Below are 27,486 nucleotides of genomic sequence, written 5' to 3'. Positions count from 1 at the left end.
AAAAGTTGATAGTGAAAAAGACAGAAGTTGGGGAAGGGAAACAACAACAGGGAGAGGAAGACATGAGAGTAGCTAGGATACATATTTGCATCTCAAATATTTCCACAAACCTAGTAGCGTGTAGATTGGTTTATGCACAAATGATCTTAAGAGTGCTTGCCAATCTCTTCCCTCCGCCCCGTGTGTCCAGCAACATTTGGAGCAGGAAAATTCTGCTGTTTATGCAGTCTGCTACCCTACTAACAGTGTTTTGAATCAGGCTCTGTTCTTGTCATATGAGCAAAAGTAAACAACTGTGAAAAAACAACCCCACCACAGATACACACAGAAATTCCATTTATAAAGTCAAACAACAGCAAGTGGAAACTCAGCTCATGGGGTTCCACACATAAGGGTCCTTGTTAGAATTTCTTTAAACCATTCACTCTAATTCTGTTAAATCACTTGACTGCACTGCTATATCAATGTTTACTGTAAATATTCCATAATATTCTATATTCTATCCATCTATAGTGATACGTTTACTATATTAAATAATTGCTATGTTTAAAATAATCAGGTCATATGAGCATTGTATTTTATTTGGAGCTCCAACATCTGCCTGCATGATTGGATCTGATGCCTGTGCTCATTTTGGTCTGCCGTTCTTGCTAGAACAGTCAGCAGGTATGGGGAACCTGGGGTCTTCCCAGTGGTTCTGGATTCCGACTTCCATCAGCCCTAGTCAGCATGGACAATGACAAGGAATTGTGAGAACATCTGGAGGGCCACAGATTACACATCCCTGGAGTAGGATGGCTTAGCATTCAGGTCACAGGAGCTGGTGTGAGAGCACTGCAGTGAATATCAGAGCTTTATTCTGCTGCATTTCCTGCAGATCATGGGAACACATTAGTCAGCTGAGCAGATGGGATTCCATTGACCCATTACTCACAGGCACACTTCTCAGCTTTTGCTAATTATATGTTAAGAGGCTCACTTCATTGTTTCGAGACAGAAAAGTTGTTTTAGTGTCTGTCAGGTGTGGTTTTACACAGAAACCAGTACAGTGGTACCTCAGTTTATGAACTTAATCCATTCCGGAAGTCCGTTCTTAAACTGAAACTGTTCTTAAACCGAGGCGCACTTTCCCTAAAGAGGCCTCCCGCCACTGGTGCCCTTCTACTGTTCGGATTCCGTTCTTAGACCGAGGTAAGGTTCGCAAACCAGGACACTACTTCCAGTTTTGCGGAGTTCATAAACCAAATCATTCGTAAACGACTGTTCTTAAACCAAGGTGCCACTGTATCTTGTTTGTTGCAGTTATATCCCACATTTTTCTCCAAGGAGGTCAAGGTGGCATACAGAGTTCACCCCTCCTTATTTAATTCCCACAGCAACCCTGTGAGGTAGGTTACACTGACCTTTGGCTAGTGACTAGCCAAAGGTCACCCAAGTGAGCCTCACATCCAAGTGAGGGTTTGAACGCTGATCTCCAAGGTCCTAGACAGACTCTATAACTGCTATGCCACACTGGCTCTGACATTTTTTGGTGAGTCTCTGGTTTCAAAAATTTTGATGAGGTGTTGTTTTTGTTTGTATTTGCATATATCACTCAAGCAGATTGCCTACTGCCTTGATCCATTCAGTCTGGAGAATCCCAACAAACATGAACTATTACACTGCAATCCTAAACATAATGGAACTTACTTCTGAATAAACACACACAGGATTGCACTGTTAGTTTGATTTGTGTTCTTTTAAATGAGTTGTTTATTTATATCTGCATTTGGATGCACGTATAGCCCTAGTCATGCATTTACTTACATGTAGGACTTTTGTGTGCAGCAGGTGGTGTGGAGTTGTGATTATAGCCTTGCACATGCATTGTAACACTGTTGCTTCTCCCCACTTTTGCATGCCGAGTGCAAAGGTCTGAACGGAATCTTTCATGAAAGCAACTGTTTGCCTAGAGGGAATCCATGGAAGCAGCTGGGTATGTCACTCATCTGGAGTCCCTATTCACAAGCAGATGCTTGTGCAAAGGTTTTCAGATCTCCATGCTCAACATGCAAAGGTTGCAAGTGGGGCCAGGAGTACACATGAGTAAATGCATGAATAGTGCCTTCCCAGGTCAAGAATTAAGAGGTACTCCTGCTGCTTAATTACTATGTGTCTATAATGTAGTTAATGCGCTGTGCATCTAATGAGCAGCTGCCCACTTAATTCCTCAAACCACCTCCACAAAACCAATCTCTTAAATTGTTATGTGTTTCCTTCAGGTTGTTTCATCTTCTCCTTTCCTACAGAGAGAGGGCATGCTGAATTGTTGTGCATGTTTCAAAGAATCGGCTTGTATAATGGATACTGAATTTGGCTCTGACATTGTCACACAAATAAAAGGGTCACTTCCTGTATTCCATCTTGCAAACAAACAAATTCTTGTTCATCTACAGTACCAGATGAGTTACAGAGGAGAAACAAAAATAAATTTCAGTAGAAATTTGAACATGTATACTACAGAGACCAATGTAACAGTCCAGCAGCATAAACAAAAATATCACTGACAGTTGGGGTTCCCATTCCCATTTTGAAAGCCCTATATGCAAGTAAGACAGCTCCCTGAAGACTAACACTGATCACGTATTGGTTGGGGAATGAGCCCAGCTGATACAGCAACATCAAAGGGGTGGGACTCCACGCATAAATTCCTACTGGCCCCTTTGCACTTTTCAGTCTGAATGCCTGAAAAGGGATATAGTCAGACCTGTTGTGAGCCATGGTATAATACCAGAACTGTGGGAAATCTAGTTTAAGAATCACAAGAGAAACATTTCTTTCAAGATTTGTAATATTGAATGGGATTGGATCAGTATTAGAAATTAGCCAGGTTCCAGGCTCATTTTGTGACTGGCACAGGTCCAGTTGCAACCGTGTAGAGATTTCTGAGTGCCAGGTTGGAGACTGGGGAAAGCAAAACATCACTTAGAGACGGATCTGAAATATTTTCCTTGAGGCTTGAATTTGTTTTATTCTGAATTGTTTTGTTTGATGTTTTAATGTGTTGTAAACGGCTTTGAGATTAGTTCTTTAAATATAAAGTCATACAAATGATAACGACGACGACAACAACAACCAATAATTTCCATCAGGTGGGCGGGAACAGGCGCATAGACATTCCATTGTGGTGACCGTAACCTAGGTTTAAGGTGCCATTTAGTGTTTAGCTTATATATCTGAGTTTCTAACACTGGATTGAATCATGGTGCTTGTGTTGTAAGTCTGTACTAGGAACCCAAAATGATACACTGACAGTGTCATGGATTTTACATTAGATCGTCCCTAAGAAAAAGGAGGGAAAGCAACAGGTTTGAGGAGGGCCTCAATAAATGAATGGACGCCTCACTCTGAGGATGGGGTCCATGGAGTGAGGCATTATTGGTATCTGCCACTAGTTTCCCATGACAGTGTCAAATGCATCTTGAAATTCAAATTTGAACCAAGATTTGCCACCCTCACAATGTAGAAGTGGATCCAGGAATCTTTACAGCCACTATCCCCACAATGCTTTGCTCTGAGAAAGGAATCTTTCCTCAGAGTGAGGAGTGGTGGTTCAGGAGAGCCCTGTTAGAGTGCTGGTGATGGCACTTCCTTGTGGGTGACAGTGGCTATAGTAGCCAGTGGGGAGGCAGCCAGCTATGGTGACGGTGGCAGTGACAGGCAACCCCATCTGTGTTGGGCGGGAATGCAGCCTGCCAGTCTTCTCATTTGCTACCTGAACCATGAGGCTACTTCATTATAGTTTGGATAACTATTTTGGATTGTGGGCAAATTTCACTGAAATCTTAACTTTGAAGAAAGCTTTGTAGTTTGTTGCCTCCTGTAAATGTATATGGATGTCCTTTTTTGAATAGTCCTCCTTCTATTCACACATCAGATTATTAGTATGCTTTTGAGGTGTCTTAATATAAAAGAGATTTTATAGTTCCTGATGCTTTTCTAAAATTAAAGAGTTAGTGAGTTGTTAATTTCATATCCTTGGTTAAAAAAACTGGTAACTTTTAGTGAACGCATCTTCATTGTAGGCATGTTTCCACCAACTAGTATATCTGCAACGTACATATTGTATTAGGATGTGAAAGGCTAGTGTTTCATTATAGATTGGCTGTCAACAGTGGCATGTAAGTCTTTGGAAATAGTTGACAGTTATATCCCGGAGCAAGATTTACCCATGATGAATCAATTTCCTCTTTTTACAAAATACTTCACTATTTTGTATGAGTTATAAATTTCACTTCCTGTTTAGATAATTTTGTGGGGTTTTTTTTTTTTAATTGCTCACATAGATTGCTGTTTCAAAAGCTTTTGTAATCCTGGCATTAATGTTACTCTATAAGTGAAGAAATGTCTTCCCATTCTTGGATGAGCTAATTATTCAGTCATCATTTTAAATTATGATAGTTATCTGTGAGTTAATATGTGCAGCTTCACACATACAGCTGCTGGACAAAAAGGTGCCTATCCTACAAGGTATTTAATAAAGGTTAAGAGCAAGTTACCTCATATGCAGAGCAATAAGATTAATTTATACAGGGGTTATATTTAAAAACAAAACATTAGAGTGTTTTGTTTACCCCCAATGCTGGATGAAGATTACATTTCATGAAGCAGGGTCATTCTTTGAGCTATCAGGGTTTCAGGAATGGATTTCCAACTTATTTTTGTATTTTTAAGGACACCCCCTATTTTATTTACCAATTTAAATGCCATGTTTATAGTTTATAGTGCAAAAGGCAGAAAAGAGATTCCAAAGAGCTAAAGAGCCTTCAGCGTACATGTGCATAAACCGGGGGGGGGGTGTCCTCTTCCTCTTCTGCATGATTAATCCAGCATGTTTTACAATCTACACATTATCGGCTAGGTTCCACTGTGAAAAACAGCATGCCTCTTTGTGGAGAAGGTCAACCAGGTCTAAATCAAGCTGTTTTGACTTAATGGAATCAAGGACAGGATGCAAATGCAAATTTTCTTGTCTCTTTTCAATGAGAATTGCTGGGATTTGCACCACAGGTTTGAATAACAAATTAAGGGTTACATGTCTGTATCTTTTCCATTGGATCTTAATTCTTGCACAGTGGTACACCTGCCTGTCCCCATCTGTAAGTTATGATATGCTGCTTCCAGCACAAGTTTTAGAGAAAGAGGTGCCAGAAGCACCATGAATGCCTCCCTTGTTCTCTTATAATGGAAATGGCACCCACCTGAGAGGTGTTGGAACTAAGTTCCAGTGAGTTCCTACTGAAAAAAGCCCTGGCTACTTCCAGTATTGTTGACTAGACTCTACAAAGATGTTCTTTAAAATTTTTCTTAATCCTGATAGCGACCGATTAGCTGTTAGCTAGCTGCTAGCAGAAGGCCAAGGAAATTTCATGGAGAGAATCCATGGGTGGGAGGAAGAGCCTTCAAGAACCTTGCTCATCCCTTTTCCTTCATTGCTTGCTCTTTACTCCATCCCTTCCCCTAAGCAACTTTAGGCTGCTACAAAGGAGCAGGGATGGAGAACCTCTCACCCCAAGCCACAGGCCTCACTGGTCTTGCTTAACACCCTCCTGGGCTGGAATGCATCACTGAACTCTGATAATGACTCTTGCTTCCCTGGACGGAGGATAGAGAGGTGTGTGTAGAAACTAGTTCACTGCACAGGGGTGAAATTTAAATCCATTGCTCCACCCACTTTTATTTCTTGCACCACTCACCATGTGTATGTGGCTCTCAGAAGGGAATAGAGCTCCTTTTAATATGCGCTTTTAGCTGCTTGCATTCCCATTTAAGTAGCATCATCCACATGACATCACCCTCAAACAGCCCCTTTCCCTTTGGTTTTCCGCTGTAAATTCAGATTTCCCCATTCCAGCGGTACATTTTGAAAAATATATCCAAACTGCTTTACCGAGAGTGGATGCATTGCCTTGATCCCCGATCCCCCCCCGAATTCCTGGAAGTGTGCCATTCCTGGGCAGACACAATTTTTCAGCTGATTCTTATGTTCATGCCCTGGTTGTGCAAAATTAACACATTCAAACGAACAGATTGTAAGGTGCAGACAAAGACAAAAGGGAATAGCTGCTGGTCTGGACAGGATCAAGCAGGTTTGATCTTCAACTTCAATTTGACTAATAAGGTCAAATTCAAAGGGAGAAAATGTGGATTCCAGCAAGTGTACACAAGCCCTTAAGCAGCAACATGCTAGGCTTTACGCCATGACATCCAGTAGATTCTATTCAGTGACTTCATTGCTTCTGCATCACTATGCATCAGCAGAAAAAGTAAGAGATAGGTCAAAGGTGGGTGATAGCCTGCAGCACTCTCAAGCCAGTTCAAAGATAGGTGTGGAAGGCAAAGCATTTTCAATGTAATTCTGGTTGTTTTACCAGAAGCCATAACTTCCTTTGTCCCATCTATCATGTCCTCTCTTCCAAACGTGAAGTGGATCAAGCAGATTCTTTATATATAGGAGCCAACACCCTAACCTTGGTAACTACCGTATTTTTTGCTCTATAAGACTCACTTTTTCCCTCCTAAAAAGTAAGGGGAAATGTGTGTGCGTCTTATGGAGCGAATGCGGGCTGCACAGCTATCCCAGAAGCCAGAACAGCAAGAGGGATTGCTGCTTTCACTGCGCAGCGATCCCTCTTGCTGTTCTGGCTTCTGAGATTCAGAATTTTTTTTTCTTGTTCTCCTCCTCCAAAAACTAGGTGCGTCTTGTGGTCTGGTGCGTCTTATAGAGCGAAAAATACGGTACTTGTCTGCAGACTTTTTAGTTACAGTGGTACCTCAGGTACTTATTTCGTTCCGGAGGTCCGTTCTTAACCTGAAACTGTTCTTAACCTGAAGCACCACTTTAGCTAATGGGGCCTCCTGCTGCTGCCACGCTTCCGGAGCACAATTTATATTCTCATCCTGTTCTCATCCTGAAAGTTCTTAACCTGAGGTACTATTTCTGGGTTAGCGGAGTCTGTAACCTGAATAGTATGTAACTTGAGGTACCACTGTACTAATTCCAACAAGTGGTACATTTACATCCTTATATCACCTAATCATCCTGAAGCTTCAAAAATAATTCCTAAATATGAACTTCTATCATATGGGAAACAAACAAAAACTTCTAAATACATAAAATATTTTGTTTAAAAACCTGTCGTCATTGAAGTTGAAGCATTCTCTTAAAGTTGAGGCATTCTTTTTCACAGTGCATATCTTAAAATTACAATACATTTCCTGTGATTTTTCTCCTTCCCTTCTGTTGCATTACAAGCATCAAGCAAAAATCAAAATCTCAGTTCTGCTTTCTCATAATGCTTATGAAAATTATTGTCACAAAGTTCAGTTGAAGTCCCTGAAGAAGAAGCTACTCTGCAGCCCTTCAAAATAAAATAAACTTATTATTTTATGACTGCAGTATAACTAAGTAGCTCCAACCCATTCGGAAGGTCTCTAAAAAGCACAAATAAATTGGATGTGGGGCCATCATGTTTTTAAATATTTCATTTTGTACATTTATGTCCCATCTTTGGGGCCACATACATGGCATTCCTAGATATCTCCCATCAGGATTACTGTTGTATCCTGTCCTCCATTGCTGTATTTATTTTTTTAAGATATTTTTATCCTGTTTTCCAATTATAAAATCAAATTGATGGCAGCTTGCAATAAAAATTTAAATCTCAAGATTTCAAAAAAACCAAACAAACACCCAAGCCTAACAATACAACAAACATGCCACGGATATGATTGACTCTCAGTGCAATCCTTTGTGCAGTTACAAAGTAATCCCATTAAATTCAATATGGGGCCTTCTTTTGAATGAGTAAGAAGACTAATTTTATTCACCTTAGAAAACATACTCTCTGAAGCAATGGCAATCATATTGTCTAGTGAGAATGAAAATATTCAGTTTTGACGTTGTGAAGAAGAAGAAGAAGAGTTTGGATTTGATATCCCGCCTTTCACTCCCCTTCAGGAGTCTCAAAGCGGCTAACATTCTCCTTTCCCTTCCTCCCCCACAACAAACACTCTGTGAGGTGAGTGGGGCTGAGAGACTTCACAGAAGTGTGACTGGCCCAAGGTCACCCAGCAGCTGCATGTGGAGGAGCGGAGACGCGAACCCGGTTTCCCAGATTACGTGACTACCGCTCTTAACCACTACACCACACTGGTTGTGCCATTTGCAACTTGGGTTACAAATCCCACAGCTGAAAGACCGTCTGCCAGTGGAACTGTTAAAGCTTTTCTATCTCAAGAGATCTGAAAGGGGAAAGAGAAAATGTAAAGAAGCTGCTTTTCAGTGACAGTTCTCATTCTGAACTGCTGGTTGTTTTGTTCCTAGAGAATGAGAAACACTGAATCAATTTCTATTGGTAAAAAAAGATGCGAGCTGTCAAGTTCCAGAGGACAGCACTCTATCATTTTTCATTGTCATTGAGTGCAAGTATGATGAATTCTTGAGCTTCAGCTCTTTTGTTGAAGGGAAGTTGACTCAGTGTACCTGAATGAAAATGTTAGGGAGGAAGAGACGAATGGGTTGGTTGGTTTTTTTGTCCCTGTTGGTTGAAATGACCACCCTGACTGTGAAAAGAGTGACCATTTGAAAGCCGTAAGTAAGCAGAACCTGCCAAAGTTCATTTAATCATAATAGAAAAATTTAACATGCTCCATTTTACCATGTCTCTTTACCTGTCACTAAAGCAGAATTATTCAAGCTTGGTCCCCAGATATTGTTGAACTACAGTCTCCATCATCCCCTGCCAGTTTAGCCAGTGATCAGAGATGATGGGAGTTATAGTTCTAACAACATTTGAGGACCCAAAGTTGAAGAAGGCTGTACTTAAGGAAGCATTCCTGAGAATGCTTTTTGGAAGTAGGTTCCACTGAAAGCAGTGAGGCTTCCGTGTAAATAAATGCATTAGCACTGAGCATAGTGCATATCCCAAGCTTTTTGCTGCCTTAACTGCACTTCAGTCTGGATCTGCTCCTTCCCTCCTTCAAATTAGTAAAGTGATTATATGCTGCAGACAACCTTTATAGGCTGCAGACTTAGTGAGGCGGCTATCTCTTCTCTGATCTTTGCTGGGAATTGCAACCGGCAGCTCATGTTGCTTGGGACAGGTACAATATTTGTTAACTACACTAGCAAAACAAAGCCATCTTATTTCAACACACCCAGTACCTTGCTTTATTTGTCTTTCCTCAAGTCATTTTACCTTCTATCCTGCTTGTACTGGCAATATTCACACACAACAAACTCCAGAATGTTTTCTTTACAGATATACAGACAGTGGTCTTTCTGCTATGATAGCACACTGTGACTTCTAATGCTATTGTTTTAGCACTTGCCCTGCCAAGGTGGCACCATGTGGCGGGGGGGGGGGTGATAGATGAAAGCAGGAATTGGTGTCTGAGTTGTGCAGCAGGAGGTGGCACTATTTAGTTTTTGCTTCAGGCAGCAAAATGTATTGGGCTGGCATTGTTTATTCCTGCTTTTTTTGTCTTACACCCAAGAACAACTGTTGTCTTCAGTGCAGCAGCAGACAAAAAAATATTCCTACTGCATGTTTCCCAAGAATAAGCATATTTATATTTCACAATGATGGCCCCATTCCACGTTTCTTTTTGAACATCCCATTGATTTCAACTGGATTATGCCCAATTAAAATATGATTAGGTCTGCAGTATTAGATAACATTGATATTTTAGATTATATAAATATTTAAAAGTGCTTCGGATCATAGAACCAGAATAGATCAAAGGTGGCAGGAGCAAATCTCCACAGTGATAAGCAGCAGTGCAAAGTCCCAGCTAGCAACAAGAGAACTGAACTAGCTGGTGTGTACATATTGCAGTTGGTATAAAAATGTTACATTTGTTATGAAAGCATGGTGCTAAATCCTAACTAGATAAACAGGCAGGCAGGTGCACAATTTAAGTATTAGATTTTAGGGTGATGGGTTGGGATTTGCTTTGTTTATTAAAGTTTGCTTTTAAAATGTAGATGGCTTGGAATTTAAGGAATTATGCAGTGGCACTGATGATAAATATCATTTTTCCTGCAGTTCAGAAAGTGAAAATGGGACAGAAGAAAAAAAGAAGAGTGGGAAACCATATCCTGGGCTGTCACAGACATCACCAAGTGATCTTGAATGTTTTGAAGACCAGAAGAAGGTTATAACTTCACGGTAATAAAGAATCCAAATAAACAAACTTTTCAATAGTGTAACTCTTCCAAAGAAAGCTATTAGACACACAGTTCCAGAGGATGTTGCTTTTGCAGTCCCATTTGGACCACTGCCAATGTGGTGTGGGGCTCAGGAGAGTTTGAAAGGCTGGTCCAGATGGCCACCAGATCCAGACTCTGGCCACTGGTTACCTGTCCCTGCTACAAACTGTAGTAAATAGAGATGAGTGGAGGGTCCCTAACTAACCACAGACACATCCCCTTCCTCTCAGTTATTAAACATCTGGTTTTAATTCTCTTGAACACATAAACAAACCTGAAATTGATATCATATGAGTAACCAGTGAGTCTCAATCTATAAATAATCTTCAGCTTCTCACTTAATTCTGCAAAGTCGTAGCTTAGTAATTAGAAACAAGGGTAGTAATGCCATACAAATCTGGAAATAGGATTTGGTGTTTTGCCAGTTCGTTAGATATTCATGTTCTGGGTTCTTAACAGAAGATCTTACTGGCTGATAGCTCTTCAGTTTGTCCTATCATAAGCTGGCCCAAAATTCTATACTGCACCTATGTAATAATATATGTGTGCCATTACCATACTCATCTTTCTGTACATCCATTTTGCATATACATTTCACAGTATTGTCATCAGCATAGTTTTTGTAAATGCATTCCTCCCTGCCAAATTTGTATTTCCTTCCTTCTTCTCTACATGCAGCTACACTCATCCTCAATCTGCTCCCTGATAGAAGAACCTCCATTATGGATGGAGCAACTAGCTTTCTTCTCCCCCAGATGAGATAAATACCAGGGCAGAACTAAACCTATTCCTATGCATCATTAATGGCAGTAAGGGACCATTATCAGTTAATTAGGGCTCTGGGTTTGAATTCATTTGAGCTCATATGATGAATGTTGCCTGTGTAAAGGAGGAGTCTTCAGTCATAGGCTTGGCATGACCTGGTGTCCACTCTCCCCAGCACACCATAGGCCACATTGTACTTCAGTGATGGTTTCCTTAAAATGTGTAATTTACATGCATGGTTCTTGTGACTGAGCGGGTGTTTACAAAGCTTCCAGTAGTAGTCATTTGAAAACTTCAAAATAAGCATATTGGCTCCAGATCTACCTACTATTTCTCTGGATTTATTTATTTTTAAAGTGTGGTGAACACGGGTATCAAAAGTGAGCAGATTATGTAAAAGAACTCCCCCCTGAGACCTTTAAGGGTAAGGTGTTGTTGGACTCCAGTTCTTATCAGCTCCAGCCAGCATGGCCATTGGTCAAGAATGATAACTGTTGTCCAACAACATCTAGAGGGCCACAGGCTCCCCATCCCTGCAGCAGAAATGCTGCCTGGGAGCTTTTTAAAAAAGAAAAACCTCATTTTGAAAACAGTGTTATATTCATGGGATGTTGCCTTGCTCTAGGTCAAAGACAATAGTGGATAATACCTTCTTGGCAACAGATGGCAAGAACGTCTCAAAGCCCGAAAGGAAGAAGAGTGCCTCAAATCAGGTACTGGAGAGAATCTACTTGCTTGGGATCCAGACCCTGCAGTCATCATCTGAGGCCCTTCTTCATGTGCCTCCACAAGAGGTCCGGAGGGTGGCAACACAAGAGTGGGCCTTTTCTGTGGTGACTCCATTTGTGGAATGCTCTCCTCAAGGAGACTCACCTGGCACCATCATTACATATCTTTAATTCCCAGGCGAAAGTGTTTCCCTATAACCAGACCTTTGGCTGATTAAACATTCTTGTATGGGCTTTTAAATGTGTTTGGGGGCTTGGTTTGTTTTTGTTTTACAATATATTTTGTATTCTCATTTTATATTTTTATGTTGTGAACTGCCCTGTGATCTTCTGATGAAGAGCAGTATTAATTTTTATTTTTATTTTTAATAAATACCCACTTTAGGCAAAGTGAATTGCTGTATTATTGTGCCAAACTACAACAATGACCTCGAGAATTTTTGGACCTTGCACAAAGTATCAAAATAATTCTCCCTCAGACATAACAGTGGCATTTTGGGCCTCTGACCCAATCGGTTTCCACTGCCACTGTTATCCATTGCCTGGGACTTCGTTCCCTTCCAATAATATTAGGCCCTCAAACTGTACCTCTGTTCCTGAATAGCATAATATAACCCCAGTTCCTACATCTTCTGTAGAAAAGGGACTTAACAGTTAGTTGCTTGATGCAAAGATAGACATCAGCTGGTGTATATAATAATGTTAATGCAGCAATAACCAAAATGTATCCATTTGTTTCCTCAACTTTAGTTTAAGGCAAATGCTCACTTTCACAAGCTGTTTCTGGATGTCCCAATTGATGAACCCTTGAGAAAAAGTAAGTTGAATGCTATATTTTTTCCTGTTTCGTTACATTGAATTTTCTGTCACACTAACCCTTTGGCTTGCCTCAAAGTTTTTGCAAGGAATTCTATTACTAGCTAAAATATTAGTGAGAGATTTCTGGCCATTGACATGTGAAATTGGATGTTTAGTTTTTGATAGTCTCTTCTAGTTCATAGCCAAGATGTTTCCTTTCCCAAATATAATTCAACGACTATCTTGTATTGAGTAGCTTTCTCCTAATAGATCAGAGTTCAGCTGCAAGAGACTTAGGATATGATCTAAAGCTATTTGACTTTTTCAGAGTAATTCCCCCTCCATGAATAACAGCATTTACATTTCATAGACAGTATTTAATACATTGCTTACAGCATTGCACAAGTGCAGCTGTTAGATAATATTGTACTTGTGACCCTTTCAGATTTTACCTGTGCGTTACAAAAAGAAATCTTGTACCAAGGAAAGCTATTCATATCGGAGAACTGGATTTGCTTCCATTCTAAGGTCTTTGGCAAAGACACTAAGGTAAATGAAGTCAAGTGTTATGATGCATTGGACTTGATTATTCTTGCCTAATTCTTTTTTTAATATGGTTGGGGTGATGATATAAATGTTAATGGAAATAATGGAACATTTGTAGAATTAGAAAATTAAAAAGGATCCGGTGGTTTCAATCCCACAACCCTGGGTGAAATAATCTTGAATTTATTAATAGAAGTGACTATACCAATTGTTAATACAGCATTAGGTCTACAAAAAGAACCTCAAATCAGCTGGTGGTGGTAACGTAATTTGACTAGTCTTCTCAGTTCAATATGTGTATCTCTGGAGAAGCCGAGTTAAGGAAGCAGCATACTGCTTCCCTTCTAAGCAAGGGTTTAATTGGAGATGGAGCAGGGTGTGACTTGCATGTTTAGTTGTATATCTCAAAGTATCTTAGGAAGCAGATGTCAGCTGCTTTGTGACAGGTCTATGCAAGAACCAGCTTTCTCACAATGGGTTATTTCTCAGTAACCATGAAAACTACTGGAGCCAAGTTACCATCTTTAATAACTGATACAATCTCATTTCAGATTAGTATACCTGTGTTGTCAGTGACACTGATAAAGAAAACTAAGACAGCCCTTCTAGTGCCAAATGCCCTGGTTATAACAACAGTCTCTGATAGGGTAAGTGCACATTTTGGGAGAAGCTTCTTAGCACCTTTTAATTCCCCATTTTGTTTTGTTTTTCCTCCCCTTTCCCTGTCCTTCTCCATTAGCTGTTGGTCTTGTTAATTGGCTGTCCTGGTTTTTATTGAAGGTTAGATTTTTACTTATTTTTTATTTATTATCACTTTGCATTTATACAGAAAAGAAAAGCAAGATCTAACTTGGACTAAAACAAAATAAAATAAACACACGGCTTGCTTATCATCCCCTCATGTTTTTACCCATCCTTAGCCCCAGTTACTGGAAACATCAGGAAGCAGTTGCCAAGAAAATATCTGGAACTCTTAATACAAAAGAAGTGTTTTCACCAAGCGAAAATGTTCCTCTTTAATTAGGCCTTCAGCTGATTGACATCTGTTACCCTTTTAAAGTGTGTTGTGGAAGCGGGGGGGTGGGGGTGGTACTGGGTTGCTTTTATTACGTATTTTCTGTTTTTTATATTGTGACTATGTTGTGAACCGCCTTGAGATCTACGGGTTTAGGGCAGTGTACAAATTTAATAAATAATAAAATTTAAAAGACCCTGAACCAATGTTGTGGGAAGAGTAACACTCCTCCTGTAATGCAGAGATTTACAACTGGTGCCATTCTCTGCAGTTGTCTAACCAAGATACATAGTTTTTGGGCTATGTGGTATGGTGGTGGCTGGGGCCCTCAGGAATGCAAGCATTTCACCTGAATCAGTGGTAATAGAGATACAGGCCTATTTTGCCCCTCCAAGTATGTCTAGGAAAACTAGCTGTTGGGCAGGCTTATCTGAGTGTGGCCATAGGATTGAGATATCCTAGTAGTGGTCAGCTTGTAGGGGGAACTCAATACTGACAGCAGCTATCTTGGATACAAATGATCCATCCTTGCGCAGGGGCCATGCTAATCTTCTCTGTATCGTTCCAATTTTAGTATATGTGCTGCCGAAGCGAGCAGTGATATTCCGAAAATTTATAATGAAATCTTCCAAATGTTCGTAGAGCTTAGTACTCCACCTAAAGTTTGGGTACTTAAACATAGCGCTAGCCCTTGGTTTGATGATGAATGTTTCCAGCTAAAAAGAAAGCTGCGCCAAACATTTAAAAATAATCGCGCTAAACTAGAGCCCTCTTATCTTGATGAAAAAAGACAATACCATTACATTCTGGCCGAAAAGAAACAGAAATATGCAACCCAAAAATGGCTACAATTACTTGACTCAATTCAGAGTAAAAACAACAAAGCGTTCTGGAACCTGGTGTACGGAGGATTGAAAGCCGAAAACCAACTAACTCTACCACCAATTGCAGAATCCAAATGGTCCCAATACTTCACATCTGTATTTAACAATCTACACAGTGAACTCAAAGGAAATGAGACCACTAAAAATAAAATCAATAAACTCCAGGAGTGGCCAAGGGTAGAAGAAGAGGAAATTAGAGAGATAGTTAAAAATTTCAAATCGGGGAAATCTCCTGGGCCAGACGGTCTACCAATAGAATTATTCAAGACCTATATAGATTGGTGGGCAGAACCCTTAGCTCAATTGTTTACTCTCATAGATAAATATGGGATCATACCTGAGATATGGTTAAGATCAATAATTATCCCAATCTTTAAAAATGGCGACCCAAAAGAACCAAGGAATTACAGACCGATAAGCCTATTATCAGTGATAGGGAAAATCTACGCTAAGCACCTTTTATCTAAACTTCTTACCTGGATGAAAAATCTAAATTTACCAGGGAAAGAACAAATAGGTTTCTCCAAAGGTTGCTCTACATTAGACCACTGCCTTATACTTATGCATTTGGTTGAAAAATATAGATCCCAAAGGCAATCTAAGATATATGCTGCTTTTGTAGACTTTCGTGGTGCATTCGACTCAATTGACCGCCCAAAGCTGTGGAGGAAACTCGCAGAATTAAAAATTGATCAGCGCTTATTGATTCTAATACAAAATCTATACTCTTCCAATACCTGTCAAGTCAAACTTAACACCAAAGGTCACCTTTCATCAGACATCCCAAACTCGAAAGGGGTAAAACAAGGGTGTATTCTCGCTCCCTTTCTATTTAATTTATTTTTATCAGACTTGCCAGATCACCTCCAAAAAATAGAATCACATGCCCCTAAACTTAATCAGAAACCAGTTCCTCTCTTATTATACGCAGACGATGCTGTCCTACTATCATTAACGAGCTTGGGTCTGAAACGTCTTATATCTTCTCTGATCCTTTACTGCGAATGTAACAAACTCTCTATAAATTATGAGAAGACAAAAATTTTGGTCTTCTCGAATGGTTGGAAATTAGAGAAATGGAAAATAAGAGGGCAAGAAATCCAACAAGTGAAAATCTATAGGTACCTGGGAATCTTATTCCAGAGCAATTTAGGGTGGGCAAATCATCGCACAAATGCCATAAAACAGGCAAAGTGTACCTCATCAGCAGTTGCCCGTTTTTATTATCAGAAAGGTAATCAATTTATTCCTGCGGCCAATCAGATATTTCAAACAAAAGTGCAATCCCAGATATTCTATGGAATCCCGCTATGGGTCCAAGCATATAACAGTGATTTAAAAAAGATTCACTCCAGCTTTCTGAGACGTATTCTTGGACTCCCAGCTGTGATCAAATATGAAACAATGTGTGCAGAAATAGGCATACACACAATGGAATATTGGGCATGGTCCACCTCAATAAAGTACTGGTTACGCTGCCATTTTCGCTGCCCTCCATCAAGTCTGCTCGCTGATTTGCTCAAAGACTCCTATAAATCAAGATGGTATCAGTACCTCGAAAAAAAGATTGAATCTTTAGGCATCGAGCTGGAGCCCCTGTTCAATTCTAATGAGCAATACATTTTCCATAATATCCAAACTAGACTAAAGGATGTTGAGAGACAAAATATTATGGCAGCTGTAAACAAAATTTGCTCCCCCATATTCTATGATTTAAATATCTTAGATAGCAGAGCCAATTACGTCACTAAATTAATAATCCCAGCCCAACGTAGGGCTTTTATGCTGGCCCGTTTGAATGTTTTTCCCTCAGCATTTGTCAGGGGAAGATATCAAAACATTCCTAGAAACAAGAGATTCTGCAGATGTTCTATGAATGTCCCGGACACTGTAGAGCATATTCTCTTTCATTGCCCATTGCACAGTATCCCACGTCAACGCGTGCTGTCCCCTCTTTTGGGTGGTCTGGAACCCCAGCAAGGTGAATGTGTGGGATTCTGCCTATCCGACGTCGACCAAAGGGTAACGGCGGGGGTAGCCGAGTTTTTGGTAGCAGTCCTCCAAGGAGCAGGTTAACAACGAAAACCACTGATTTTATATGTATATATATATATATGTATGTAGCCAACTGCTGCCTTTTATATATATTTCAAAGCTTTTATATGTTATTTCCTCTTTTATGGTTTTATTTGCACAATGCCTAATAAAGGTTTGATAAGTAAGTACAAATGATCCAGGCACATGATAAAAAGTAGCCTGCCATGTTGGATGACACACAATGACTTTTATGTGCCTTTGTTCTTAGCTAAAGCAAGCTATGGCAGTCTCCCCAAATGCTGAATAATAATTTTGGTGGTTTTCTTTTCAGTACATGTTCGTGTCCTTTCTGTCCAGAGACACTGCTTACAAACTATTAAAATCAGTTTGTCAACATCTAGAGGTGAGTGAAAACCTTTTTCAGGTGTGTCGGTGTGTGTTCTCAGTATTAGTAGTTGATCAAATGGTGTCATTTTAAAATGTGTTTTCAGGATGTTAGTGTTGGCAACAGTCCCAGTCTCCCTTCTCCAGAAAATAGCTTCCGGGCAAATCGCCCGACAACTTTACCACTGGTAAGTTTTGTTTTTTAATAAAATTAAAAGCAAAGAACTGATGAAGAACAATATAGAATGGCTATGAGCCAATATAATTTTCAGTAATAAGATTTTTGTTTTGAGGTAGTATTGGAAGCCTTGTAAGAAATTCATTGCTCCAATTCTGGCATGGACCAGCCTTTGCCAACCTGCTGTTCTTCAGACATTTCAGACTGCAACTCTCATCAATCCCAACCAGAACATGCTGGCTAGGACTGATGGGAATTGTAGTCAGAAACATCTGGAGGGCAGTGAGCTGACAAAGGCATTAATGGACCATTTCATGCATGATGCACACCTGCATGTACATGCTGAACTTGATGTTATTAAGATTGTTGAAGACTTGATGTCATTATGATTACTGAAAGCTCACTGCAATCAAATGCTTCACTAATTGCTTACTTGTAAAGCTCCCTGGTCAACCTCTGGCAAGTCACTAGAGCTCTATTCCAACATTCATCATGAGTAACTTGTACAGAGATTTGAAAAGAGAAGCTTCCACATGAACAGCTGTTCATGCATAGGCTTCCACATGATTGATACCAGTCCACAGTCTTGATTGCATGGACAAGTAGATGCTCACACAGAGACTTCCCCTTTCAGATGTCATTGTGAGCATGTGGACATCAAAGATACATCCTTTTTCATGAATTCAATGTGGCGTATCAAATGTAGATGCATTTTCCCCTTAAATGAGCTAATCAGTGTTTTATATATTTGAGTAAGGTGGATCACACTTTTTAAGATCTAGTTCTGCCCTTTTCCCAGGCAAACCAGATTTAAAGCTTGAGGTTTACATGAATATCTTCAGATATAAAAGCAATAATTATTCGGAATTTTCAGTCTCCATGTAAATTGAGCAGAAATCTATCATAGATCTCTCACTGTGGCCTGGTTCTCAAGACATAGGCTTCCAGGACCACACAAAAATGTGGGTTCCTGGAGAAAAGCTTGCAGCCACTTTCCCCCTCCCCAGTCCTTGTTTTACTTCTTTGATGCCCTGAAATAAGCCCAGGTGTGGCTTAATGGGTCATCTGAACCCAGGCTTGTGGTTGGTGAAAAGAGAACTTAACCAAGAGCCCTAGTTTGGGCAACAAGCTAAGCGAATTGTAAGAGAATTGTAACTTCTGGAACATTTGTACTAAGAAGTTAAATAACATCTGGTGACGCTCTGGAATCCTTTCCAACTGTATTTCAAGAGTTTCAGGTGAATGAAGTTATTTGAAAACTAGATTAGATTGAGAGAGCTTGACTTGACGGATCAAAATCTTTATGGAACTGCAACCTAAGTTTTCTATTTTCTACTGCGCCACATTGCTTTAGATATGCTTAATATTTGTTACTATTGTGATGTTATTGATCCATATTGCTGAAAGTGACATTTGGGGGGGTGGCTGCAGAATATTGAGCAGATCGTTAATTCTTAACTAACATTTCTGGTGCATCTTTTCTTCAGGATTTCAATGAAGATTTTTCTGAATTGGATGGCATCATCCAACAGCGCAGACAAGAGATGGAAGAATCCAGCAGCACTGGTTCTCAAACTCCAGAACTGGAAGCCTTCCAAGGTTTGAATAATAAACCATTTCTTTACTATCCAGAAGCAGAAACTGCAGCCTTTTATCTAGGAATTTAGAGCACTTTCCCAGAGGCTACATACACTCTGTACATTTAAAGCTCATTACTTCCTCCAAAGAGTCCTGGGAACTGTGCTTTGTTCAGAGTGCTTGAAATTATAGCTCTTTGAGGGGTAAACTGCATTTCCCAGCTTCCTTTGGGAGATGCCATGTGCTTTAAATATGCTTTAAAAGTATGGTGTGCATGCAGCCAAAGATAGGGAAATGTTGTTGTTTATGTAGTACTTTTTAATGTGCAAAAAGCTTTAAATTCTTTGTAGTGGTTTCAACACATAGGTAAGACCTGTCCATATAAGGCCTGGTTTTTATTGTATGGAGGGGAGGGGTCAGGCACAGTTTGACACATATTGGCAGTTGTCCAAGAGAATTAATAGGTTAGTCCCAACATGCTCTGTGTAAAATCACACTGTGGATTGAAGTATTAGCTATTCAGTAGCACCAAGGGAACATAATTGTGTGAAGCCTCATCTTGAGGTTGCAAATTCATTTTTCGAGCACTTAGGCCAAATCAATGTCTTCTCAGCATATTCATGCTGATCAGGAATGCTGGAAGTTTCTTTATACCATGTCAAACCATTGGTCCTTCTGGCTCAGAGTTGTCTACATAATGACTAGCAGTAGATCTCCAGATTTCTGCCAGGTCCTTTCCCAAGGCTGCTTGGAGACACCAGGAATTGAACCTGGGACCATACAAAACATGTACACTACACTGAGCTACAGGCCACTTCTTGTCAGTGTTTTGATCAAACACCTTCATACTTTTTGAAGCCACCACCATCGGACATCTCCTCTCTTCCCACCCCCCACAAATGTGCAGAATCCAGGCAAACCATTTTTGCCTCTTGGAATCCTGTGCTGAAGTATTAGGCAGACTACACTAAAATCTTAATCAATCTGGTTGTTAAGCATCTGATCCATGGTTCTGACAACCACAAAAATTATGGATGTAAGACATGTCCTACTGAAATGAGGCTAACTTCACAGTAATGTTTATGCACCTGCATTACACTTTGTGGTGTTATGCAATGCCTTAAGTTGTTCACAACTCCCATTATGCCTGATAATTGGCCGTGCTGGCCGGGAATGATGGGAATTGTCATCTGATAACATCTGGAGTACACCGCATTGGTTATCCCAATACTGCATGCATTTGTTTTAGTTTGAAATGCTTGTTCTTCAACAGATTACCATGTTGTTGAGACCCAGACTCATCTGAAAACCTCCAGGGTGGAGTCAAAGGCTGTCCATACAGATGTTAAGGCTAAATATTTGTGTGATGATAAAATCAGGAATCTTCCAAGAAATGGTAAATAGAGCAAATCCCCATTTGAAGCTGGTGTTGTGGGCTAGGCTGATAGATCCAGGCAGGGTTGGATTTCAGAAATTAAAAATGACCATAGGTAGAATCCAGAAATCGCCTTCTATATGTGGAAAGTATCTCCTGCTCACAGAGAGGCTCCCTATATTGCACATTGTGCAGAACACTGGGAGTGAAAAGTGAAATTACTTCTGCAGGTGTTCTTCTACTTGTGCAAGAACTTATGCAACCTCTTGCCCAAGCAGAAGCCAGAGAACTGCTACAGAATCTACCTCTGATAGCACTAACTCATATGAAAGTATTTGTCAAACAAAGCTAGCAGCTGCTTCTCTTCTGCTCACATTTTTGTGGATCCAGCTCACAGTGGCAAAAAAAAAATGTATACAGACTTTCAGTTTTATTTGATCTTAATTTTTGAGGCAAAATTCTGGAAAGATGCAGGAGATGATGTTTCCTGCTTGGTAGGGGGTTGGACTCGATGGCCCTTGTGGTCTCTTCCAACTCTATGATTCTATGATTCTATTCTATGATCACATATGCAAACCTCCTGATAGAATGTGACATACAAATCAGAAAGGTGAAAATCAGCATTTCGGTAGGGAGAATGCCTGTTGTAGGTAGGAAGTGAGGAAGGAATGGGCAAAGACTGCACCCATAATTGGAAACTTCTCCCAGCTATGTGTTCCTTTGGTTTACAGCTGGAGTCTACTTATGACACCAGATCTTGCTCTGTGCAGGTTCCGCTCCATGTAGTACAATCATAGCCTTGCATATTTATAGAATTCCTTTCTTTGCCCCACTGTTCTAAATAATATCCCATTCAGATCAACTTGCAATTTGGAATGCTATCTTACATATGGCTGAGAACATTAGCTCATCAGTCTATTAACCACATATTTAATCTGTAGGTTTTAATCAAGGCTTCCTTAGGTATAAAGGTGTCCAGTGCTGATGGCTTAACTCTAAACAATGTGCTCAGTTGATTTAGAGCATAATCATATTGCATAATAGACCAAGCCAGTTACCCTTCATTAAGTGGCCTCAGAGCATAACCTGAATTAACATATTGTAATATTTTTAATTAGTGAGGAAGAAACAACAACAACAGTCAACTTGCACCCTATAGTCATTTGGCAGTTGTTGTCTTATGGAGCGTGTCTGGTCGTATCATTTTCAGATTCTTCAATAAATATTTTATTCTTCTCATAGCGCCTCCTCCTAGAATCCTTGGAGTCCTTTACAGAGTGAATTACCAGAAGTTTTTGACTGTGAACCACATACTTATTCTCTATGCAATTCTGTAAGTATATATAACCCATTCCCCAAACTGCAAGGTTGCAAAAGCAAGACTCTGGGAAACTTTGCTGGCTTAAATCTGGGATGCTTTCAGAATGCTGGGATTCCTGTGGCTAAATAAATGGCTTGCACATTTTCTCCCCCCCCCCCCCCCACACATTAGCTGCACACCAGTAAAGAATCTGAATATGTTCCACAGTACAAGTTTCCATTGCGGAAAATGGAAGCAAAAAATGTGTGACCTTTATAAATTGCTCAGAGTTGTGTTATATGGATAATAGGCTTATGCGATTTTCTAAAAGCATTTTGCCGGACCCTTGGAAGCTAACTGAAAGGAGATTGAGAGATATTTTAAAAGACCATGGGTGAATTGAAACAGCCAACAACATTGCAAACCAGGTTGCAGATATGTAGGTTGGTGGAGTAGACAGTAGTAGAGCTTCACTGTATATATTCTGCTGTCTTCTGGGGTGATATCAGCTGGTTCCCTGGCTGCAGCAAGCAGTGGAGGGTTAAGCACCATTGCATCTTTTAAATAAGGCATAGCCTCCTTGCTGCCCTCCTGATGTCATTGGACTACAACTCCCATCATTCTTGACCATTGGCTGTGCTCGCTAGAGCTGATGGGAGTTCTAGTCCAACATTGTATTCTGAAAGACCCCACATTAGCCACCTCTGTTGTAAAGGGTGAAGATCTGGATGAGTTTATATTACCAAAAGGAAAAAACTTGAGGAAAAAATACCTGCAATGTCACTCTGAAAGTCTTTTTGCACTATTGAGCTTTGCTGTCTGAAATTGAGGCACATCAGCTTAATGGGGTGGAAATTTAACTGTTAAATTCCTTATAATGTTACATCGCTAAATGAATGTAACAGCGATTTGGTGTGTGGTGATCAAGTGTGGTGTTTTTTTTGTCCTCAATCCACCTCTCCTACAGTGTTTGTGTACTCATTTTCTCGACTTTCTACATGAGATATAAAATCTACATTCTGGAAGAGCAGCTTGGCAGCATGGCTTCCTATGTGGATTCACATCCCCATGCGTAAGAATAATTTTGTTGTTGGAATATTCTTTATCTTTCCATTTTTAATACTATAGTCATCCTGCTAGACCTAGCTTCATCATCATCTATCCCATAGTTTCTCCCCTGGAGTTAGGCTTTCATTCTCTTCTTCAAGCAGTCATTTTAAATCTGCACTTACAATAAGAGTAATTCCCATTGCATTTAATAGGACTTTTTCTGAATAGACATGTATACGATTGCATATGCATAGTGCACATTATTTTTGGTGTTTGATCTTTAACTGACATGAGGTAAAACTGTAAAATTTAATCCAGTGCTATATTTCTGTACATTCTCATTCTAGTTGCTTATCTCACTATCTCACAAAACTCCAGACATCTCCTTTGTGCATTTTTAAATTGTCTTCTGCTTCCCTTTCCCCACATTTACTCTCCATTTCAGATATCCAATAAAAGAAGGTCTAGGATCTCAACTGCCTCTTAACATTGTTGGTCTCTCTGAGGAGCTAACAGCTAATCTTATCAAACTGGAAAAGGTGACTAATAGAGAACTGTGTAACTAAGAATTGATGCGTTTTAAAAAAAAGTTTCCCAAGGTAGCCAGACCTTCCAAGTCCTAGAAGAGGGATGGGGAACCTGTGATGTTGGACTCCAACTTCCATCAGCCCCAGGCAGCATGGCTAACAATCAGGGATGATGGGAGTTGTTGTCCAACAACATCTGGTGGGCAAAAGGTTCCCCATTCCTGTCCTAAGAAACAGCTGCTGGTCTGTATGAGCATGGAAAGTGAAATTAATGTTTATAAGGGTGGCATGGTGCTTAACAACCATTCCCAAACCCTTAGCACTGCTTTTGTGCCAGCCCATTTGGCAAAGTAGTGGGGGAAATTCCTACCTGAAGGTTAGGGGAACTGGATCCACAGGCTACTTTGACAGGTGGTAGGGCTGCCTACCTGTCAGTCGCCTGATCTCACCATGACAGGCAACGCGTTTTCCTTTGCTTATATGTCTTGATTTCAAACCATGGTGGTCAAAGGGAATATGAAACTGAATTGTGCAAAGGAATCAGCCTTACAAGTCTCACTTGTTTCCAGAATTGGCTCCACATAGCAGCTCCGAGTGGCATTTGGTGCCAACTTAAATGGCGGCAGATACAAGCCCTGCTTGACAAGGAACAATCTCAGGTGCACTTTAAGATGGCTAGATTCTTCCTTTGCAGCTGCATCCTTACCTGTCACACACCTGCCCTAGCTCCCAAAGCTCTTGTGAGTTTTATTTACAAATAATTTTCATAATTTCTTACGGCTCACTATAAAAGGGCTCTTTGTGGGAATGATTTTGCATTAGCAAAACGCAACATAAGACTTCCACAGAGCTTCTAATCGTTACCATGGCACTGAGGCTTCTATGGAGGACAGAAAATTTGCCCTTGTGGACAGCTGGAACAGAACACGTTAAGCCCTTTTGCAATGTGCAAATGAGCCCTTCATATTTATATGGCAAACTGCAAAGCCTGCCTTTCTATTTAAAAGAAAAGCCTTAATCAGTCACTCTGTTTCCCAAACAATATTGTATTTCCAATGGACAGGGGCTTCATTTCTGCCATTTGTTATTAGGAGATTTGCTTGTCTAGTTTCCTGCTCCCTGCAGATGGTACCCATTTAGGTTCATTTGCCAACAGTCGAAACAAATGAACTTGCTAACCTCTACCAGGGAGATTGAATGGAGCCTAAAACTAGGTGTGGAGGCCCCTTCACACTGCAATGTACAAATCTCAGTTACAGTCAAGTTAATTCAGACCGAGAGGTTTTCCCCTGAGTACTTTTCTGTTCGGTGTTGTACTTCCCCAAGAATAGTTCCACATCCAAAATTCAAAAAGTTACGTGATGACGTGGTTCAGAAACCACAGAACACGTCTATTTGCTGCTGCTTTTCTGCAATATGTTCACTAGTATATAGGCAATAGACCAGAGATGGGGAGACTGTGGCCCTTGAGATGTTGCTGACTCCGCTTCCATCAGCCCAAGCCAGCAGGACTAGTGGTGAGTTGCAGCATCTCAAAAGGCCACAGGTTCCTCACTCCTGAAACAGACAACAGAAACCTGCTAAGGTATTTCTGTTGCCCATCAACAAATACTCATCACACAAAGACGAACAGAATCTTCATAGACCTTGGGGAAGAGGCACTCGAAGCATGCTAGTTGACCTCAGGATACTTTCCCCAGTGATTGTCCATTTAAAAGCATCCCTGAGGATGGATAAGAACTGTTTGTGCAAACCATTGCTACAGAGTTTATAGAATTTAATTTGCGGGCTGCTTGGATTTGACTGGATTGAGTGCCTTGACTTCAGAGAACATACTCCAGTTAAGCAAAGCGTATGACACTGGGCTGTTCATCTGTTGTACAAGTGGCTGCAAGTTTTATTCAAATCCTTTCTCTTGTATTTTTCTTTCCTTATTAAAGATCCAAAGCAATTTACAAAAGCTACTTGAAGATGGCGAATGAATTGCCAGCTACCTTCATTCGTACTTCGTTTCCTTCCTGATAAGCAACTCTAAATGTGACATCAGACTCTGCTGGCCAGGGTGTTATGTCCTTCAACTGACTCCAAAAACTTCACTCTCCACTTGACCGTGGAAGTTTGAATCTGTGCAATAAAGTGTCTCTATTCAGAGGATGATGCCTTTCTATTACCTATAACGTTGTGAATAACTGGGAAGACTGATCTTGGTGCTTTGTTATATTACTTAAATCCACAGTAATTCTACTTTCTTTGTGTGACTTTCAGACTTAATATTGTGTGACTAAGAGTAATGCTTGGTGCGGATGTAACATTTGCTGTACAATCATGTCTGGAAAGTTATGTGTCTTTCACATGCATGTATTGCCCAGCTTGTTTCACTTTTCTTTTTTTGCCGAAACAGAAATTGGGCACGTGACAGACGTGTTAAGCAGCAGGACCCAATGGGCTTCATTCTGCGAGGTGCTGAGCAAAACACCGTTCCCACTTTGCTCATGTTCTTCACTAGTAGGAGGTGACACATTCCGTGCAGACTTGCCAAATGGCCCTATTCTGCATGCCATTCTGCTGTCAAAGAAATGTAGCAATGAGTAAAGTTTTTCTGGAAGAGCATCCATTGCTAATGGGCCACCCCACAAGTCAGAATGTTCTTGAAGGCTCATTAGCAAGGCTAATTGAAAAGCTGACAACCCTAGTTGCATAGGGTTGGTCCAGATGATGGATGGGTGTGTTAAACTTGGTCTGGGCCTAACCCATAAATTTTACTGGAGCAGAAATATACCAGCAGAGTTTAGCCCATTTAACTGGTCTGCAGATACCTAAATTAATAATTGCTTTCATGTACTTAATTTCTGTATCAGGATATCTGACACCTAATTACCGTATTTATTTTTGAAAATGCACTTGAAGTACTCCAAAGGAAGGGTTTTCTTAAAAAAAATTAAATCATATTGACTCTAGGTACATGTGTTACTAGGTTTGAGGATTGCAATCTGTCATTCAATTGTGTTGCTTTCATTCACTCTGTTGGAAGAATGGCTAGCTAGTGATTACAAATTCTCAAAGATTATGTGATGGTGTATAAATTCTATTATTATTATTATTATTATTATTATTATTAATGGTAACTCCATGGTATTTTGATCTACGATGGAACCATTATTTTTAGTGCTGTGTTGGCAATTTCTCCTGCATTTATTCCAACCATTTCCCATCAATATGAAAAGGAATTGCATTAGGACATTTCCAAATGGATGAAAGAAATTTTGATGCAATACTTTTGGGAGAAGGGTACAGGCTTTGGATGTGCTTACCTTACTTTTGAGGTGTTTGCAAGTGTCTTTCAGTCCGCAAACCATCTCAACACTAGTTTGCACTTCTGCAGCCTTCCTGGGTGCCTGCACTTCAATTAAAGCCCAGGGTAAGACATGAGGTAAGTCCTTACATGGGACTTTTTCATCAATAAGTGCAGGCAGCCAGGGAGGCTGCAGAGTGCTGAAAAAATGTTCCCTGGGAATGAAAAAAAATTCCACATGCACCATCCTTAAAATTAGCTCAAAACCCTTTATTGACTGAAATTCTACAGAAATTTTCAAGTACCCTAAGAATAGGACAGAAAAATGGAAGCTTCTTTTACATAGGAAACAAATTTTTGAGAAACTGAAGGACAAATAGCAACACTTTTTGCCACTAGAATATCCATAGCCCATATTCTGCCGCATACTACTGTCTTCATAGTGCCTTATCAGTGAAAAACCTGGTAATTCATTAGTTTTAGCCAGATGAGTTGCTTCATATTAATATTATTTAAAATAACTCGGATCTATAAAATACAGTGTTTTCTTTACATAGTAGAGAGACTACCTTATCATTTCTGTGAAATGTAACTTATTCATTTTTAAAATAAACTTTCTAAAACTGCAGTGTGTGCGAGTATGTATTCAAGTGTTTCTAACCTGGAAGCTAATTCTGCACGTGGTTAGCTGATCACAATCTGAACATGAGATAGAAGGGTGATAATGGCTGCCCCCCCCCCAAAAAAAAGGCCAATGAGATCAAAACCTGCTTTAAG

At 40.1% G+C, this 27,486-nt stretch overlaps 1 protein-coding gene and 1 long non-coding RNA gene across 5 annotated transcripts in view; one reads left to right on the top strand and one right to left on the bottom strand.

Annotated features, from left to right (window-relative positions):
- GRAMD2B (GRAM domain containing 2B) overlaps window positions 1–27,337 on the top strand; it is a 58,374-nt gene extending 31,037 nt beyond the window's left edge. For 3 of the 4 annotated variants that reach the window (XM_083464603.1, XM_083464604.1, XM_083464605.1), the window contains 13 exons: window positions 10,089–10,211; window positions 11,643–11,730; window positions 12,496–12,562; window positions 12,989–13,092; window positions 13,641–13,736; window positions 17,357–17,428; window positions 17,517–17,597; window positions 19,075–19,186; window positions 20,439–20,561; window positions 21,783–21,873; window positions 22,808–22,912; window positions 23,336–23,429; window positions 25,358–27,337. In XM_083464603.1, the coding sequence (XP_083320729.1) occupies window positions 10,089–10,211; window positions 11,643–11,730; window positions 12,496–12,562; window positions 12,989–13,092; window positions 13,641–13,736; window positions 17,357–17,428; window positions 17,517–17,597; window positions 19,075–19,186; window positions 20,439–20,561; window positions 21,783–21,873; window positions 22,808–22,912; window positions 23,336–23,429; window positions 25,358–25,399 (1,198 nt within the window). In that variant the 3' untranslated portion in view covers window positions 25,400–27,337. The remainder of the gene's footprint in view (window positions 1–10,088; window positions 10,212–11,642; window positions 11,731–12,495; window positions 12,563–12,988; window positions 13,093–13,640; window positions 13,737–17,356; window positions 17,429–17,516; window positions 17,598–19,074; window positions 19,187–20,438; window positions 20,562–21,782; window positions 21,874–22,807; window positions 22,913–23,335; window positions 23,430–25,357) is intronic. The other variant, XM_083464606.1, reaches the window with a different exon arrangement.
- LOC310688356 overlaps window positions 1–27,486 on the bottom strand; it is a 387,571-nt gene that overhangs the window by 202,625 nt on the left and 157,460 nt on the right. The gene's annotated exons all lie outside the window — the stretch shown is intronic.

The sequence above is a fragment of the Podarcis liolepis genome (genome assembly GCF_965112155.1).
Source record: "Podarcis liolepis genome assembly, chromosome: 11".
In the NCBI taxonomy this organism is placed as follows: Eukaryota; Metazoa; Chordata; class Lepidosauria; order Squamata; family Lacertidae; genus Podarcis; species Podarcis liolepis.
Note: the sequence above shows the minus strand (reverse complement) of the source record. Positions and strands in the feature narration are given on the sequence as shown.